We start from the raw sequence: 19,425 nt of genomic DNA, 5'->3' as shown, positions 1-19,425 counted from the left end.
AATTTCTTAATCAGAACACAGAAATCACTAACTATGAAATTTAAAAAACTGACAAATTAGGAATTATTTAAGATTAAGAACTTCTGTACTTCTGTTCATCAAAATACAAGATTAAAAGAATTAAAAGACAAACCATGGAATGGGAGAACATGTTTACAATACATTTATCCAAAAAAAGACTAGTATTCAGAATATTTTAGAAAAAGACAACAAATCTACAAGGAGAAGACATACGGTAAAGAGGATATCTAAGTGGTCCAACACAAACCTAAAAAGTGCTCTACATCATTTGATATTGGGGAAATGCAAAATTAAAGCCATTATTATTATTTTTATTTATTTATTTATTTTTTGAGATGAAGTCTTGCTCTTTCACCCAGGCTGGAGTGCAGTGGTGCGATCTCAGTTCACTGCAACCTCTGCCCCCCAGGTTCAAGCGATTCTCCCGCCTCAGTCTCCTGAATAGCTGGGACTACAGGCCCATGCCACCACACCCGGCTGATTTTTGTATTTTTAGTAGAGATGGGGTTTCGCTGTGTTGGCCAGGCTGGTCTCGAACTCCTGACCTCAGGTGATCCACCTGCCTTGGCCTCCCAAAGTGCTAGGATTACAGGCGTGAGCCACTGTGCCTGGCCTCCATTATTATGTTTTACTACACATATGCAGAATGGCAAAACTTAAAAAGTATTGGCAAGGATGCAGAGCAACTGGAACTTTGATATACTGATGATAGGAGAGTTTATTGAAAAACTGGTAGAATCTATTAAAGCTAGACATATGCCTACCCTATGACAAAACCAGGTATGTATCCAAGAGAAATGAATGCAGGTAACCACCAAACAATATATGCAAGAATGTTCATAGCAGCTTGGTTTGCAGTAGCCCCCGGATGGAATCAATCTACACATCCATCTACAGGAGAATGGATAAATCAACTGTGCTTTAGTCACACAATGGAATACTTCTCAGCAATAAAAAAAGAAACTAATGTGACAACATGGATGTTTCTCACAGACATTATGTTGAAAAAACAAGCCAGAAACCAAGAATGCCTACTATTTGATTCTATTTATACAAAGTTCAGGACCAGGCAAAAGTATTCCATCATGACAGATGTCAGGACAGTGGTTACTTTGGTAGGGGTGGGGTGTGGACTGAGAGGAACCCAAAGGAGTTTTCTGGGGTGCTAGAAATATTTCATACTATAAAGATTCATTGAGATGAACACTTAAGGTTTGGTATTTTTAGTAAATGATGCTGGATCAATTGTACATCCAAATGGAGTAAAATGAGTGTGGTCTCCTTACCTCACTTCCCTGTGTGTATGCAAGCTATTAATAACAGTAAAATTAAAGTACATGTGATACCTCCTTAAGTTAGGAGTGTAATATAGCATTTAAGATTTTTTTTTTTTGAGACAGAGTCTCGCTCTGTCACCCAGGCTGGAGTGCAGTGGCGCGATCTTGGCTCACTGCAACCTCCACCCCCCAGGTTCAAGTGATTCTCCTGCCTCAGCCTCCTGAGTAGCTGGGATTACAGGCGCACACCATCACACCTGGCTAATTTTTGTATTTTTAGTAGGATGGGGTTTCACCATGTTGTCAGCCTGGTCTCAAACTCCTGACCTCGTGATCTGCCCGCCACGGCCTCCCAAAGTGCTGGGATTACAGGTGTGAGCCACCGTGCCTGGCCTAAAATGTTTTAAGAGTTTGCTGCAACATGGAAAATGCCTACAACATTGGGTGATGTAGAAAGCAAAATGTTCCTCTTCAAAATTTCCCTTCTTGTTAAAGAATAAATCATAAGTGTTAGAAATAATAGTTTCTTTTAAAAACTAACTTCCTTCAAGCTTCCTTGCTTTGTGCTAATAACTCTTTGTTAAGCCCTATCCTATGTAGTTATTAAATGTAAGAAAATAAATACATTCTATGTCCCTGTACTTTAACCAAGATATCTGTGCTAGACCTGTGCACAGGCATGTCACAGCTTGCAGCCTATGCCCCTGTCCCTTCCTTATTTGGGAATGTTATTACTTTTCTGAGTCTTTTCATAAGCAACTTCCTCTTTTCCTTTCTTCTCCTCTGCCATTACCTCTTTAGAAAAAGTTTTAAACCTTTAGCCAACTGGGTGCTGCCTAGACTGTCAGGTCCAGTTCCAGCCAATGGAATCAGGACACAGCAGTAGGGTCTGGATGGGTCAGATATAAATGTTTTGTACCTCCTTTGTTCAAGTGTGCTCTTGTCTTTGTTCCATCTGTGATGGGCACCCTTTCTGCAGAAAGTAAAAATTGCCTTGCTGAGAGAATTAAATTTATGTTCAAGTGCTATTTCTTTATGGCACTGGGGAACAAGCATTTTGCATTTCTAACAGATGAAAAGGTTAGACCAAAAAATTCTATATAAAGAATGATCAAAATTGTGTAAAAGTATGCACAGAGAAAATCTGAAAGGAAGTAACACTAAAATGTTAATAGTGGTTATTGGTTGTCTTGAGGTGGTGAAATTATCGGAGACTTATTTCTTATTTTTATTTTTTGGTAGCTTATAAAATTTCAAGACTTTTGTAATGGCAGAGTAAACTTTTTGTTTTTTTGAGACAGGGTCTCACTGTCACCCAGGCTGAAGTGCAGTGGCATGATCATAGCTCACTACAGCCTCAACTCCCAGGTGCAAGCAATCCTCCCACCTCAGCCTCCAGAGTAGCTGGGACTACAGGCATGTGCCACTGTGCTTGGATAATTTTTTACGTATTTTCTGTAGAGACGGAGTTTTACCATGTTGCCCATTTTATTCCATATGGTCTCCAACTCTTGGGCTCAAGCAATCGACCCGCCTTGGCCTCCCAAAGCACTGGGATTACAGGCATGAGCCACTATGCCTGGCTGGCAGAGTGAACTTTTAAAAAATCATATTTTCCTTCTAAAATCAAAACTCTCCCCTTCAAGCTCCTCTGTCAACTGCTGTCCTGGCCTATTAATATTTCAAGCTTTCCTGCTTTCTATTCTCCCAAGAAAATATATGCCTACTTTCCTTGGTGGAGTCTTCTGACTTGCTATCTCCCATCTTGACTTGTCCAGTGATAAAGAGAAGCCTTTTGGGCTGGATTCTGTTTCTCCTCAAGTTAATGAAAGATGCCCAGGGCAGGAAGGCTGTGTGTGAATGCTCCCCTGTTGCCCAAGACAAGGGGTCAGAGTAATAGAGTTCAGGGTATGTTCAGAGGAGGAACGTGAATTTTCACGTACCTGGTGAGTAAACAATTGTTCTACAACAGTGGTGAGAAATGTTTCATTTTAGACACCCTAGGAGGGCACCAGTCTGAGGAGGAAGTCTCTCCCTCCATTTCATAGGACCAGCATTCTCCCCACTTCCCTGAGGACCCACAGAGCTGCAGAAATAGAGGCCATCTCTTCCCTCTGTGGAAAAGTAGCAGCAACTGGACAGAAAAGAAAAAAGAAGCCTGGGGCTGTGTCATTTGCAAGACTCTAGATAGAGGACTGTGAGAGGCTGAGATTTGACAGTTTCTGTGGGGAGGGATGATGGACTGGATGAGGTGGGAGGGGGAGGAGGGCATGAGGATGCCATAGGACAGAAGTGCTCCAGGTTTAGTGGAATCCTTCACAGTCTACAGTGCGGGTTCTCTTTGGAAAAAGTAGGGTGTAGCTCCCTCCTTCTGGCCATTGAAGGAAAACCTGGGTGGCAAAGCACAGGTAAAGACAGGCTGTGACAGAGGATAGCAGGAACCCAGGGACCTAGGGAGCAGAATTCTAAAACCTTCACCCCAGATTCAGCCAGAGCAGCTCCATTTCCATCATTGCACACACCAGTTCTACTGGTTAACATCCGCTACCTATGAGTGTTCCTCACGCTTTGTAGCTTAGGACAGTCATCTTCTATTTAGCTTATGATTCTGTGGGTCAGCAATGTGGGCTGGGCTTAGCTGGAGGTGGTTTTGGTCAGGATCAGTTTCAGCTAATCTTGGCAGGAGCTCACTCATGCATCTGTGGAGGGCTTCTGGAAATTTGGGGCTGGCTGTCTGTCAGCTGGAATGCCTGGGTTCCGCTCTATGGGGACCTTTCATTCTCCAGCAATGGAGGAATAACTTGGGCTCATTCACAGGGTAGCCCCCAGATTCCGGGTGCTGTAAAAGCAGTCAAACCCCAATTCACAAGCATGTTTCAAGACTATCCTTGTTACATCTGCTACTATTTCAACATAGTCACAGAGCCAACCCCAGATTCCAGGGGTGGAGAAATGGGCTCCTACTTATGACTGAAGAGCTGCAGTCTATTGCCTCATACCTGCAGGGCTGGGGAGAAGTTATGGACGCTTGAAATGTAGATTCTCACATCCCCACACAGACCTGTTGGATCCAATTCATGGAAAAGGGGCCTCTCACTATGTCCTTCGGGTGACTCCCTCCTCCTTCATATTTTAAAATATTTTATTTGATACTTATAATATATTATATGTGACATATATGTGTGGGCATATATGTGTTTTATTAAAAATAAAGCACAATAATATAATGTATGTTAATGAACCTACTACCCAGCCCAAAAGCTGGGTCATTAACAATTTATTTATATTTACCTAAGTGTCTTTCTCTTATGCCTTCCTCCTACCTCCTCATGAGATGTAACATTTTACATTTTGGGTTTTCCATTCCAACAAGAAATTTAAAAATACAGTTTTGACTCTTTGATATCTATGCCTGAACAACATACTGCTGAGTCTTCTTTCTTTCTCTTTCTTCTTTCCTTCCTTTTCTCTCTTCTTTTTCTTTCTTTCCTTCCTTCTTTCTCTTTCTTTCTTTCTCTCTCTTTCTTTTTCTCCAATAAAAATAAGTTTACTTATTTACTTCTTGAATTTTTTGTGCTAAAATATTTATAACATAAAATTTCTGATTTTAACCATTCTGAAGTGTACAATTCGGCAGCATTTATTACACCAGCAATGTTGTGCAACCATCACCACTATCAGTTTCCAACATTTTTTCATCACCCCAAACAGGAACTCTGTACCCATTAAGCAATCACTTCCCATTTCTTGCTTCTCCCAGCCCCTAGTAAAGTCTAATCTACTTTTTCTTCTATGCATTTGCCTATTCTAGATACTTTATTATAAGTGGAATCAAGTAATATTTGTCCCTTTATGTCTGGCTTCTTTCACTTAGTATGTTTTCAAGGTTTATTCATGTTGTAGCACGTATCAACTTCATTCCTTTTTATACGTGAATAATATTCCATTGTATGTAGATATCACAGTTTGTTTATCCATTTGTCTGTGGATGGACGCTTGGATTGCTTCTACCTTTTGGATATTGTGAAAATGCTGCTATGAACATTGGTGTACACGTCTCTGAGTCTCTGATTTTAATTCTTTGGGTGTATACCCTGAAGTGGAATTGCTGGGTCAGATGGCAATTCTATGCTTAGCTTTTTGAGGAACGATAAAACTGTTTTCTACAGCAACTGCACCATTTTACATTCTTACTAGCAAGGTAATGTACCAGGGTTCTAACTCTTCCACATCCTTGCCAACATTTCTCTCTCTCACACACACACACACACACACACACATTTGTAGCAATCCTAGTAGGTGTGAAGTGGTGTTTCATTGTGGTTTTGATTTGCAAATTTCCCTATTGACATTTTCCAATGGTGTTGAGTGACTTTTTTTTTTTTTTTTTTGACGGTGTCTCGCTCTGTTGCCCAGGCTGGAGTGCAGTGGTGCGATCTCAGCTCACTGCAAACTCTGCCTCCCAGGTTCAAGCAATTCTCCTGTCTCAGCCTCCCAAGTAGTAGCTGGGACTGCAGATGCATGCCACCACGCCTGGCTAATTTTTGCATTTTTACAAAATATGGGGTTTCACCATATTTGTATTGGTTAGACTGGTCTCGAACTTCCAGCCTCAGGTGATCCACCCACCTCGGCCTCCCAAGGTGCTAGGATTACAGGTGTGAGTCACTCCCCAGCCTTGAGTATCTTTTATGTGCTTTTTGGCACTTTATGTATATTTTTTGGAGAAATGTCTATTTAAATCCTTTGCCCATGCTTTAATTGTTTGTCTTTTTGTTGTTGTTGTAGTTAGGATATGCTCTGGATAACAACCCTTTATCAGATATAGAATTTGCAAATATTTTCTCCTATTCTGTAGACTGTCTTCACTTTTTTTTTTTTTTGAGACAGAGTCTTGTTCTGTCACCCAGGCTGGAGTGCAGTGGTGCGATCTAGGCTCACTGCAACCTCTGCCTCCCAGGTTCAAGCAATTCTCCTGCCTCAGCCTCCGAGTAGCTGGGATTAAAGCATGCGCCACCATGCCTGGATAATTTTTGTATTTTTAGTAGAGATGGAATCTCACCACATTGGTCAGGCTGGTCTCAAACTCCTGACCTCATGATCCGCCCACCTCAGCCTCCCGAAGTGCTGGGATTACAGGTGTGAGCCACCACGCCTGGCCTGTCTTCATTTTATTAATACTGTCTTTTGATACACAAATGTTCATTCCGATGAAGCCCCATTTATCTAATTTTTCTTTGATTGCTGGTGATTTTGGTGTCATTATCTAAGAATCCATTGCCAAGTTTTACTTGGTTTTGATCTCTAGAAGACTGCTATCATACTGAAGGTAATCTTCTGAAACTTGCGGTTTTCTTTCAAAAATTATGTTTATAAGATGATCTATGTTCTTGCAGAGTTTATTCATTTTATGCTGTATAATATTCCATTATATCCACATACAATGCAGTATTGACCCTTCCTCCTGTTGATGGGCATTTGTCTTGTTTCTAGTTACTTTGCTATTATATCAGTGTCACCATGATTATCCAAAAGTAATTCTTTTGTACACTCTAATTTAAGAACAACTAACCCTTTTTAATGAATAAATCAACCTTGTATTGAGTTGCTACTAAGTTTCAATTGACTAGTACCTGGGATACACACAAGTGCAGACATTTGACTGAGACATATTGATTTTTCTCATCTGCCTATTTAGGCTAATCACCAGACTATAAAACCATGAGAACCACTGCCATTGAGTATAGTCTGTGTCAGTCTACACTATAGCTTTAACTAGTTGTGTGACTTCTTGCAAAGAGCAATCAGAGAAGACACAATAAACACATTTACTGATTTCAGGCTGGAGAGCTTTTAAGCAATAGGGAGATGGCCACACACAAGGTGGAGAAAATTACTGTGAAAAGGAAGTACTTTCTTTAGAGCCCCACCTAAGCTAGGCTGCAGAAATGTCTACAATGGGTTTGAAAAAACTCAAAATGAGCCTTTCTGCAGTGTGAAAATCCTCCAAGATAAAGAGACAGATTGATGGTTCCTGCCGCCGCCCTGTCCTGCCCAGTTGCTGATTTCAGGAAATACTTTGGCAGGTTTGTGGGTCATAGAGTTGCCAGGTTTCTTGGGATTTGTAATAGAACATCACAAGAAAATCAAGTGTGAAGCAAGAGCTCAACTCTTAACAGGGGTATTGTTTGTGGTTTTGTTACTGGAAAAGATAGTGACCTTACCAGGGCCAAAGTTTGTAGACACAGGAATTACGAAATGGAGAAGGGGGAGAAGTGAGCTAGTGGCAGCATAAAAAGACCAGCAGATGCCCCACAGCACTGCTCTTCCAGAGGCAAGACCAACCAAGATGAGGTGGGTCCACAGCTTTCCCTCCTGCCTTTCCTCTGGTTCTTTATTTCAGTCTTTTTTGCATACATCGGTAGAGATGCAGAAATAGAACAAAGAAACGGGCAAATGGGCTAAATTATAGTGAACCAAAGGGCTTAGTGTGTTAAATCTTCTCCTTTTCTGCATCCATAGAAGACAGTGCTGCTGTCTTTCCCAGGAGATGAGATTTACTCTCAGGAGTGTCTTTTTCCTTCAGGTTACATTTTTGACTTTATAGGGGATGTCATCAGCTCCCGTGGTAGGCTTCCTGGCATCCTGAGTATATTTATTAGCAGATATTTTCCTCTTTAAAAATGTACAATAAGGAAGACTAATAGTAACACATTTGAATGACACAATTAATTGACTAGTACCTGGGATACACACTAATACCTGGGATACATCTAATTAAGGCACTTAGATCTTATAAAAATAAACACTTTTTGAAATGTTGAAATAATAAGACTAGAAACTTTTTTTTTTTTTTTTGAGATGGAGTCTCGCTCTGTCACCAGGCTGCAGTGCAGTGGCATGATCTCGGCTCACTGCAACCTCCACCTCCCAGGTTCAAGTGATTCTCCTGCCTCAGCCTCCCAAGTAGCTGGGACTACAGGCGTGCGCCACTATGCCCACCTAATTTTTGTATTTTTAGTAGAGACGGGGTTTCACCATGTTGGCCAGGATGACCTCGATCTCTTGACCTCGTGATCTGCCTGCCTTGGCCTCCCAAAGTGCTGGGATTACAGGCATGAGCCACCGTGTCTGGCCTAGAAACTATTTTAATAGAAGCAAGTAGTGCCCGAATGGTTGGCATTTGTTAGTGAGATGGTGAACTGGCAGACGGCACCTGTGGGTCAATGCCCATGGCCACCGTCCTGCTTTTGGACACCAGTTCACTTCCAGGTAACCTTCTGGCATTTTGGGTTTTCAGATACCATTTCCTAAAGGTGAATTATCATAAAATACTAGAAATACCCACGTGTTTAAAATTATATATTTAAGGAACCTTTTATTACGGAAAATATCAAGAAGTAGAGGAATAGCACAGTAAGCCCAAAGTTCCCATCTCTGAGTTATCTACATTTTATTACCACTATCTTTGCGGTGTCTGAGGGAGGTTTCTCTTTCCTGGAGGGCTCCTGTATTATTGCCAATGTACTTTCCTGAATGCGGCCAGAAACTGAGCCCACCCCTCCACCTATGTGCCTTTCTATCCCTCTCTGAAGCTTCTGCAGAATTCCCAGCAGGACAGGGCTTGCTGGAAGCTTGGTATGCTCAGAAGCTGCTAAAGTGTGTATGGGCAGGGGTGGGGGCAACTTCTTGGTCCTAGCACTTCCATATATAGACTTTCTTTTCTGGCTGCTAAGTGGGAGGAGTGTGTGTGTATGCATGTGTGTGCGTGTGTGTGTACATGCATGTGTGTGTGGATGCATGCATGTGCTGTGAAGCAGGGAGACTAGCTTTCCACTCCTCGTCTTCTCTCTGCAGTGCCCTGGGAGCTGTCATTGCCCTCCTGCTCTGGGGACAGCTTTTTGCAGTGGACTCAGGCAATGATGTCACGGATATCGCAGGTCAGTCTTTGGTTGGGTAGGAGTGTGCATCCCACTCTGACCCTCTCGGGTCTGCACTCTCTCTGAGAACACCCAATTCCCCCTTCTTATCTCGACCTCTGGGCTTTCAGGACCATAAAGAACATTGGGGTTCCTGCCAGAAATGAGGGGAGCTTGCCTTTCCATTGGCTTCTATTCGGGGTGGAAGGAGATTGATGTGTAGAGCAGCTCCCACTCATCTGACTTTTCACGGTTCACTGGGAACAATTTCCAAATAGCAAACTCTCTGGCTTCTCTCTCTTTGCAGATGATGGCTGCCCGAAGCCCCCCCAGATTGCACATGGCTATGTGGAGCACTCGGTTCGCTACCAGTGTAAGAACTACTACAAACTGCGCACAGAAGGAGATGGTAAGATGTGGACAACTGTCTCCATGCCCTACATACAACCCCCTTCTCTGACATTTCCATGATGGGTGGTGCTGAGGTGATTCGCCAGAAAGTTCGTTGCTCTCCTTGGAGCCAGGAGATTTAGATTCTAATAAGCGTTTTGTCGCCAGTAGCCATGGCCCTTTGGGCAGACTAACTTTTGTCAGCCTCAAGTTTTCTGTTTTGTTAAGGGGAGGCGATGCCATGCAGCCTACCTCATGTAAATCTCAGAGTCAGATTTACATCTCCAGCAGATGTGGGAAAAGAAGGAATGCTGATGATGATGTCACCCTCACCTAGTGAGTCTTGCTGTCCTGGCACTGCTCTAAGGGCTTTATACTTATTTGCTCACTTAGTCCTCACAGTATCCCTCTGAATAGAGTTTATTGTTTTCACTTTGCTGATAAGGAAACTGAGGCACAGACAGGTTGAGTATCTTGCCCAAATTCAGGCAGCCTGTAAGAGGCAGAGTCAGGATTTGAACCCTGAGCCCTCCCTGTACTGCTTGGCTGTGACCGCCATGACCACAGTATGTTCTGCTGAGCTTAACTGGCATCCAGGCACTTGGCTTCCAGCACAGCACTCTTTCCCTTCCTCCTTCTCATATTCTCTCTCCTTTTCCCCTTCCTTTTTGTCCCCTTTTCCTCTTCCTTTTAGTTCTTCTCTTTAAATGCCTTCTCACTCTGCACTGGGTCTAGACTTGACTTCTCCTTTGGCTCACTTCTTGCCTTTTGTTTCAGGAGTGTACACCTTAAACAATGAGAAGCAGTGGATAAATAAGGCTGTTGGAGATAAACTTCCTGAATGTGAAGCAGGTGGGTGCTGAGCACTTAAGAGAGCAGACAGGCGTCCAGCGGGGAACGTCCTAGAGGCACAGCCTTCCAGTGCGGCTTCCTCTGAGCACACAAGAGCCAGGAGGAGGGATGTGGGAGAACCGCAGCTGGCCAGGGAGAGACTTAAGCAGTTAGGTGATGACTCCCTAAGGGTCACCAAGGGTCTTGTTCATTAGGGCCTGAAGGGCACTGGCTGAATCCACTGTCGGCACTGCCCACAGATCAGGAGAGCCTGTGCATACAGAGAGCCTGCTAGAAAGCCCTGGGTCTAAGGAGAAGCAAGCTCCAGGGAGAACAAGTCAAGGGATGACATAAAATCTTAATCCATGGACCTAGCAGGAGGCTGGACACGGGCTGGAACTCCTGCTTCTCGTTATTAGGAGGAGCTGTTGCTCTCTCCTTTCATTCTCAGAACCAGAGGCAAAGACCCAGCCTCTTCTGCTCTTACGGGTGTGGAAATGCCAACCTGCCTCGTATTAACTGCACTATCTACAAAATCTGAGCTCCAGCCAGTGCTGCTCTAGATTCATCTTTCTTTAGAGAGAATGAATTATTGTAGCCCCTAGCCCTTTCAATGAATTTCAGGGAATTGTGGAAATTCCTTTATTGGGATAATTGTTTAAATATAATACAGTTCATCAGCCAGGGCTCAAAAATCTCAGTATTTCCCACTTCCTTTGTTAGAAAAGTGGGAAATAGAGCTTTTTGTAATGTAAACAATTTAAAAAACAGAATTATTTTAAAACTGCAACTATTGGAAATGAGATCAGCAGGTGGTTAAGGGCAAAGCATTTAAACCTTTCTACTTTACGCAGCAGTGACAGCCGCCCATGCTTTCACCCCTTTCTCAGATGGAAAGGCTCTTGCACATTTCCACTCACGAGTGTCTTGCTCTCCTTGACAGTATGTGGGAAGCCCAAGAATCCGGCAAACCCAGTGCAGCGGATCCTGGGTGGACACCTGGATGCCAAAGGCAGCTTTCCCTGGCAGGCTAAGATGGTCTCCCGCCATAATCTCACCACAGGGGCCACGCTGATCAATGAACAATGGCTGCTGACCACGGCTAAAAATCTCTTCCTGAACCATTCAGAAAATGCAACAGCGAAAGACATTGCCCCTACTTTAACACTCTATGTGGGGAAAAAGCAGCTTGTAGAGATTGAGAAGGTTGTTCTACACCCTAACTACTCCCAGGTAGATATTGGGCTCATCAAACTCAAACAGAAGGTGTCTGTTAATGAGAGAGTGATGCCCATCTGCCTACCTTCAAAGGATTATGCAGAAGTAGGGCGTGTGGGTTATGTTTCCGGCTGGGGGCGAAATGCCAATTTTAAATTTACTGACCATCTGAAGTATGTCATGCTGCCTGTGGCTGACCAAGACCAATGCATAAGGCACTATGAAGGCAGCACAGTCCCCGAAAAGAAGACACCGAAGAGCCCTGTAGGGGTGCAGCCCATACTGAACAAACACACCTTCTGTGCTGGCATGTCTAAGTACCAAGAAGACACCTGCTATGGCGATGCGGGCAGTGCCTTTGCCGTTCACGACCTGGAGGAGGACACCTGGTACGCGGCTGGGATCCTAAGCTTTGATAAGAGCTGTGCTGTGGCTGAGTATGGTGTGTATGTGAAGGTGACTTCCATCCAGGACTGGGTTCAGAAGACCATAGCTGAGAACTAATGGAAGGCTGGCCGGAAGCCCTTGCCTGAAAGCAAGATTTCAGCCTGGAAGAGGGCAAAGTGGACAGGAGTGGACAGGAGTGGATGGGATAAGATGTGGTTTGAAGCTGATGGGTGCCAGCCCTGCATTGCTGAGTCAATCAATAAAGAGCTTTCTTTTGACTCATTTCTGTGTTTTGTTCAGTCTTGAGTCTTTTTTATTTGCTCCTTTATGGTCCAGGGTAGTCAGAAGGTATAGAGTCTACTGGGAGTATGGCAGAAAACACCCTAAACCCACTGGAAATCCCGAAGGTGATACAAACTCTTCCACCTTAGGGAATCATGCTCACTGATTGAGTGCCTATTGAATGCTAGGTCCCAGAAAGTTAACTGTTGTCCTTGTTTTACAGACAAGGAAACAGAGACTCAGAGATGGTAAGTGAGTTGCTTAAGGTTACATAGCTATGAAACAGGGAAGCAGAACTTTGAACCCAGGTCTGTTTGATACAAACTCAGAGGTCCTTTCACTGCATGCTGTTGCCTCCTCAAAGTGAATTAGGAGAAAAGGCATCGGCCTGGTGAGGAAGAGGCTAGCTCAAAATGGGATGGGGAAAAAGTGTTTTAACACAGACAGTACTTCAGAGTTTGGGATCTAACCTACCAGCACTCCAGAAAAAAAAGACAATGATGTAAAGGCAGGATCTCTGGACTTACTGAGTCCAAATCACAGAATAGCCCATAAATTTGCTAAGTAATTTAGGTTTCCTGGCCATCAGTTCCTGGTCTCTTCCATGAAGGACTTGAGCCAGGCGATGGCTAATGTCCCTATCAGCAATAACCTTCTGGTATTCCGTAAAGAGTGGGGAGGTAGAGTCCCTGCATCAGTAGAAGCTGCTTTTCCTACTGGGAACAAACCCACCCTGCACCAGGAATCAAATGCAGGCTGTCTGAGCCTCCTCTCCTGATGGCAGGTCATGCTATTAAGGGTCTCCCAGGAGAAAGGTTCTGGAACTCTGAGAAACAGAAGCTCTTCTAACAGAACTTTTTCTTGCTATAAGCCTTCAATACCACCAATCACCAGTGCACCTTCTTCTCATGCCAAAATACGGCGCCTCCTTTGTAGGGTGTAAAACGACACTGATGTCACTCTCTCTCACCAGGGTCTGGCCATCTCTGTGAAGCTCTCCTCACAGGCACCCTGCAGATTCATCAATAAACTTCAACAGGTTAGCGCTAGTAGGCCAATAAGATGCACACTTATATTCTAGAACCTGTGAAAGAAGTAATAGCCAGAAACTGGAAAATAACAGTCAAACTCTTAAAAAAAATGCCTCTCAGAACACAGTCACTTATACCTTTTCCTCTGGTAGTTCTCTTCAGCACCAAGTTTCCTGGAAGAACAAGCTACTCCCCAGTTTTCTTAAAGAATTGTCTGATTGTATTAAGTAAGTGGCTTCTGGTAAAATAATGGTAAGAGAAAAGCTCTGGCATTCTCTTGATCACTCATCTTCTCTGCCTTCCTCCCCAGCAACATCTCCTGGCCTCAGCCTGTGGGCTTCAGCAACACCAAACTCCATGTTGCTCTCCGACAAGCCCGGCCGTCTCCAGCTCTTGGGCTTTATTTCCTTGGGGGCCCTCTGCTGAAATTCCCTTCCCCTTGCTGTATTAGCACCTCCTACTCGCCTTCAACATGCAGGCACTGCCTCCTCTAAGGAGCCATCTGTACTTACGTAGCTGTGAGCATAGGATGGGGCATACAGCAGGCACTTAACAAATACTTGTGGAATGGAAAGCAACTAAGATAGGATCAAAAACACAAATCAAGATGTGAGAGAAAGACGATCAAAAGCCCTCACGAGGGGGCTGGGCGTGATGGCTTACACCTGTAATCTCAACACTTTGGGAGGCTGAGGCGGGTGGATCACTTGAGGGTGGGAGTTTGAGATCAGCCAGAGCAACATGGAGAAACCTCATCTCTACTAAAAATACAAAAAATTAGCCAGGCATGGTGATATATGCCTGTAATCCCAGCTACTCGGGAGGCTGAGGCAGGAGAATTGCTTGAACCTCGGAGGTAGAAGTTGTGGTGAGCTGAGATCATGCCATTGTACTCCAGCCTAGGCAACAGGAGTGAAACTCTGTCTCAAAAAAAAAAAAAAAAAAAAAAGAACACCATGGGAAAATCAAGTGTGAATCAAGAGCTCAACTCTTAACAGGGGCAATGTTTGGAGTTTTGTTACTGGAAAAGATAGAGACCATACCAGGTCCAAAGTTTGTAGACACAGGAATTACGAAATGGAGAAGGGGGAGAAGTGAGCTAGTGGCAGCATAAAAAGACCAGCAGATGCCCCACAGCACTGCTCTTCCAGAGGCAAGACCAACCAAGATGAGGTGGGTCCACAGCTTTCCCTCCTGCCTTTCCTCTGGTTCTTTATTTCAGTCTTTTTTGCATACATTGGTAGAGATGCAGAAATAGAACAAACAAACAGGGCAAATGGGCTAAATTATAGTGAACCAAAGGGCTTAGTGTGTTAAATCTTCTCCTTTTCTGCATCCATAGAAGACAGTGCTGCTGTCTTTCCCAGGAGATAAGATTTACTCTCAGGAGTGTCTTTTTCCTTGAGGTTACGTTTTTGTCTTTGTAGGGTATGTCATCAGCTCCCGTGGTAGGCTTCCTGGCATTCTGAATATATTTATTAGCAGATATTTTCCTCTTTAAAAATGTATAATAAGAAAGACTAATAGTAACACATTTGAATGACACAATTAATTGACTAGTACTTGGGATACACACTAGTACCTGGGATACATCTAATTAAGACACTTAGATCTTAAAAAATAAAAAGACTTTTTGAAATGTTGAAATAATAAGACTAGAAACTTTTTTTTTTGTGAGACAGAGTCTCACTCTGTCACCAGGATGGAGTGAGTGGCGCGATCTCAGCTCATTGCAACCTCCCCCTCCCCGGTTCAAGCAATTCTCCTGCCTCAGCCTCCCAAGTAGCTAGGACTACAGGCGTGTGCCACCACGCCCAGCTAATTTTTGTATTTTTAGTAGCGATGCGGTTCACCATGTTGGCCCGGATGATCTCGATCTCTTGACCTCATGATCCACCTGTCTCGGCCTCCCAAAGTGTTGGGATTACAGGTGTGAGCCACTGCACCCTGCCTAGAAACTATTTTAATAGAAGCAAATAGTGCCTGAATGGTGGGCGTCTGTTAGCGAGATGGTGAACTGGCAGATGGCGCCTGTGTGTCAATGCCCATGGCCACCGTCCTGCTTTCAGACACCAGTTCTCTTCCAGGTAACCTTCTGGCATTTTGGGGTTTGAGATACCATTTCCTAAAGGTGAATTATCACAAAATACTAGAAATAACCACATAAGTGTTTAAAATTATTGTTAAATACAGTAAGAAATTCTTCTTCAGAAGTTTAGCCTGCTTAAGTTTCCTTGTCCTTTGTTTCCTGCTTTCAAGGCCAGACTTCCTTACTCTCTGTGTTTCCCCTACCCTGGTAAACAACCTTCCTGCCAGTCCTTATCTATACAGCCCACATTCCACATCTGCTACCCACTCTGTGATTTACCTCTCCCGTCGCAATAGCCTCTCCCACCAAAACTGATCTTCCCGCCTTCCCACCAGTGCAACCACATTCCTGCACTTTGCAAGTTAGCCAACCGGGTTCGGATTGTGCAGTCCAACTCCAGCCAATGGAGTCAGGTCACAGTAGCAGGGACAAGCTGCGTTAGACATAAAAACCTCTGCTTTCCTTTGTTTAGGGTGCTCTTGTGGCAACCAGACTTACCAGGAGCTCTATTCTGCAAAAGTAAATTTGCCTTGCTGAGAGACCTTTTGTCCTTTGGCTCAGTGTTGTTTCTTCTTTGCAGCACCGAGCATTTGTTTCCAACAAATTTGGTGGCCCATACAGGGAAAACATTCTCCTCTGGGAAAGGGTCTTTGATCACCTCTTGTGAGGAGACACATCCCACTGCCTTGTTGCAGTGGCCTCATGAGTAAGGAATCGAGACCCACCTGGTGTGATGAATAACCCCAGACTCTCAACAACGTGGGGAGAAAAAGACCTGCAACACTATGGTGGCCAGGTAACTCTGTGCGCAGACCAAGGTAAGAAATGTCGCAGGAGTGACAAAGTACTTCCTTGGGGGTCACTATATTCTGGTGGTTGAAAGTTCGTGAATGGTAACAAGTGCTACTGCTGTGTGGAGTGAATGAGTCCAATCTGTGGGTCTATGGTTACCTCATACAGCTTAGCCTTCTCTGAAGGATCCTGATGTTGGGGTTTATATAGTCTTCCCAATGCTAAGCGGGACTTAAAATATTCCTAGGAGGAAAGTGGCCAGAGTGGATGAAGCAAAAGGAGAAGAGTGTGAAGAACCTCCAGGAGGTGGGGCTAAAAGATAGGCAAGAAATCTCTAATACGAGGGATTGAGCCACAGAAAGCTCCAGACAGAAAAAAAAGAAATCCCTAATATGAGGAACTGAGCCACAGCAAGCCTCCAGCAGGCAACAAATCCCTAATATGAGGGATTGAGCCTAGCTAAGACCCAATATGGGAAATACCCCAAGAAAGAAAGAGAATAAGAAGGATGAAAATAGTAACAAGGATATACCCCTTGATAGTCCCCTAGGTTTCATGTTAAAATACTGGAAAGATAATGAGAGGACTAAGCATAAGAAGAAGGAGCAAATGATAAAATATTGCTGTTTCATTTGGACCCAAGGTCCCATCCTCAGACCCTCAATCTTCTGGCCAAAGTATGGGTCGAATGAGGGTGTAATGTGTCAACTCCTAATCCAATATGTTAATGATAAAAGTCTGGTTTCTCAAGAAGAACTAGACTATGCTCTTTGTTGGAAGCAGGGTCCTGTCCTCCTCTTTCCCTTAAAGACAACTAGGGAAGAATCCGATCCAGCATCTCAAATTGAGAAGTCAGACAAGCCGACTCCCACACCTAAAGTCAGCACATGGGATCCCCTAGACAGTCTTCCTCTGCTTACTGCCCCAATCCTAACCCCCCTACTCCTCAGGCAGCTGCCGCTGCCCCAGATCCCATCCCAGATTCTTCCCCAACTCATGATGTTCCTCCCGCTTACAACCCTGACTCTCAGGGGCAGTCGTCCCAAGAGCCTGTTCATTGCCAACCTAAATATCCTTCCTTAAAAGGGCTCCAACATGAAATAGAGCAGTGTAAAAAGGACATTCAGAACTCCCCTTTTCTTTCCACACCTAAGAAGTCAGCCATAACTTTCTTCCCTTTAAAAGGGGTATCACAAGGAGGGGAAGTCATTGGTTTTGTAAATGCTCTCTTGACTATTTCAGAAGTCTGAGGTCTGAAGAAAGAACTTAAGCCACTGCTAGATGACCCCTATGGAGTGGCAGATCAAGTTGATCAATTCTTAGGACCTCAGTTATACACTTGGGTCGAGCAAATGTCTATCCTAGGCATCTTCTTTTCAGGGGAGGAAAGAAGCATGATCCGTAGGGCTGCTATGGCAATTTGGGAACATGAACACCCTCCTGGTCAAAACGTTACTACTGTGGACCAAACATTTGCTGCCCAAGCAAGACTCCTGGTGGGACAACAGCAATGCAGCCAACTGAGAAAACATGCAGGACCTAAGGGAAATAATAATAAAAGGAATCAGGGAATCCATACCCAGAACTCAAAAGCTCTCTAAAGCATTTGATATATAACAGGAGAAAGATGAGGGACCTATAAGATTCCTAGACAGACTAAAGGAGCAAATGAAGCAATATACAGGTCTGAATTTAGAAGATCCCCTTGGGCAAAGGATGTTAAAGATCCATTTTGTCACTAAAGGCTGGCCAGATGTTTCAAAAAAGTTACAAAAATTGGAGGACTGAGAAAACCGACCTCTAAGAGAACTTCTCAGAGAAGCTCAAAAGGTGTATGTGAGGAGGGACAGGGAAAAACAAAAACAGATGTCAAAACCGATGTTATCTACTTTCCAGCAGGTGGCTCCAAACCCATATGCTACTAAATGAGGCTTCCAGGGAGCCAGAAACTATAAAAGGTCCCAAGCCTCCCAAACCCAGTTTAGAGAAACTAAACCTTCAGCTAGAGGACCCAAGTCTACATTTCCCAGGCCCCCTAAAGAGCATAGAAAAGCAAGACCAAAAAATCCCAAAACTGAGAGAGGGGAAGGACAAGATAAGTGTTACAAATGTGGAAGGACAGCCCCCTTCAAAAGAGAATGTCCCAAATTAGAAAAGGAGAGAGAAGCCCTTCCACTCACGACCTTTGAAGAGGAACAGGGAAGTCAGGGGCTCTGTCTATATTATCTTGAGTCCCACCAGGAACCCTTGATAAATTTGGAGGTGGGACCTACACATGAGCTTATCACATTTTTGGTCTATTCAGGAGCGGCCTGTTCCTCTGTTTGTTTCCCCTCATCTAATATTGCCTGCTCTTCAGAAGAACTTATAGTCTCTGAGATAAAAGGGGAAGGATTTACGGTGAGAATCTTAGAAAATACAGAAGTCAAGTACCAAGACTAAACAAGCCAGGTTCAATTTTTGTTAATCCCTGAAGCAGCAACTAGTTTGTTAGGAAGAGACTTAATGTTAAAGTTAGGCATAGGCCTACAAGTCAGCCCAAAGGGATTCCTTACCTCATTAAACTTACTCACCACTGCGGATGAGAAATACATTCATCCTGATGTTTGGTCAAGGGAAGAAAACTGAGGAAAGCTTCGAATTCTCCCAATCCACATCAAGCTAAACACCCCCGCACTGGGAAGTAGTGAGGAGGAAGCAATTCCCCATTCCCTTAGAGGGCATGCTAGGGCTAAAACCTATAATTGAAAGTCTCATTAATGATGGGCTTCTTGAACCCTGTATGTCTCCTTATAACACCCCAATACTGCCTGTCAAAAAATCAGATGGGTCATACCGGCTGGTGAAAGACCTCAGAGTCATTAACCAAACAGTCCAGACCACTAACCCTGTTGTCCCCAACCCTTACACCATTCTCAGCAAAATTCCATATAATCATCAATGGTTTACTGTAATAGATTTAAAGGATGCTTTTTGGGCATGTCCCTGGCTGAAGAGAGCCGAGACACATTTGCCTTTGAGTGGGAAGATCCCCAGTTAGGGTGAAAACAATGGTATCAATGGACAGTCTTGCCTCAGGGGTTCATGGATTCACCCAACCTTTTTGGTCAAATTTTAGAACAAGTGCTAGACAAAGTTTCTGTTCCGAAACAGTTATGCCTGCTTCAATATGTCGATGATATTCTCAT

General features: G+C 43.9%; 2 protein-coding genes across 6 annotated transcripts in view; one reads left to right on the top strand and one right to left on the bottom strand.

Annotated features, from left to right (window-relative positions):
• TXNL4B (thioredoxin like 4B) overlaps positions 1-19,425 on the bottom strand; it is an 89,753-nt gene that overhangs the window by 22,113 nt on the left and 48,215 nt on the right. The gene's annotated exons all lie outside the window — the stretch shown is intronic.
• On the top strand, positions 259-12,325 carry LOC103782687 (haptoglobin). Of its 2 annotated transcripts, XM_008954872.5 has the most exons (5): positions 259-7,652; positions 9,156-9,238; positions 9,525-9,626; positions 10,385-10,459; positions 11,382-12,325. In XM_008954872.5, the coding sequence occupies exons 1-5, from the start codon at positions 7,606-7,608 to the stop codon at positions 12,158-12,160; spliced, it is 1,086 nt and encodes a 361-aa protein (XP_008953120.2). In that variant the 5' UTR covers positions 259-7,605; the 3' UTR covers positions 12,161-12,325. The 2 variants fall into 2 exon arrangements, with proteins under 2 accessions (XP_008953120.2, XP_057156050.1); XM_057300067.2 differs by lacking the exons at positions 259-7,652; positions 10,385-10,459 and having other exon boundaries at positions 9,221-9,238; positions 9,525-9,590; positions 11,399-12,312.

This window comes from Pan paniscus, chromosome 18 (assembly GCF_029289425.2).
Source record: "Pan paniscus chromosome 18, NHGRI_mPanPan1-v2.0_pri, whole genome shotgun sequence".
In the NCBI taxonomy this organism is placed as follows: domain Eukaryota; kingdom Metazoa; phylum Chordata; class Mammalia; order Primates; family Hominidae; genus Pan; species Pan paniscus.
Note: the sequence above shows the minus strand (reverse complement) of the source record. Positions and strands in the feature narration are given on the sequence as shown.

Excerpts from the sequence above, each read along its gene's own strand:
- LOC103782687 (XM_008954872.5), top strand. The coding sequence starts at position 7,606 with ATGCCCCACAGCACTGCTCTTCCAGAGGCAAGACCAACCAAGATGAG. Across the intron at positions 9,239-9,524 it reads TGATGTCACGGATATCGCAG|ATGATGGCTGCCCGAAGCCC; the intron begins GTCAGTCTTTGG and ends CTCTCTTTGCAG. Across the intron at positions 9,627-10,384 it reads ACTGCGCACAGAAGGAGATG|GAGTGTACACCTTAAACAAT; the intron begins GTAAGATGTGGA and ends CTTTTGTTTCAG.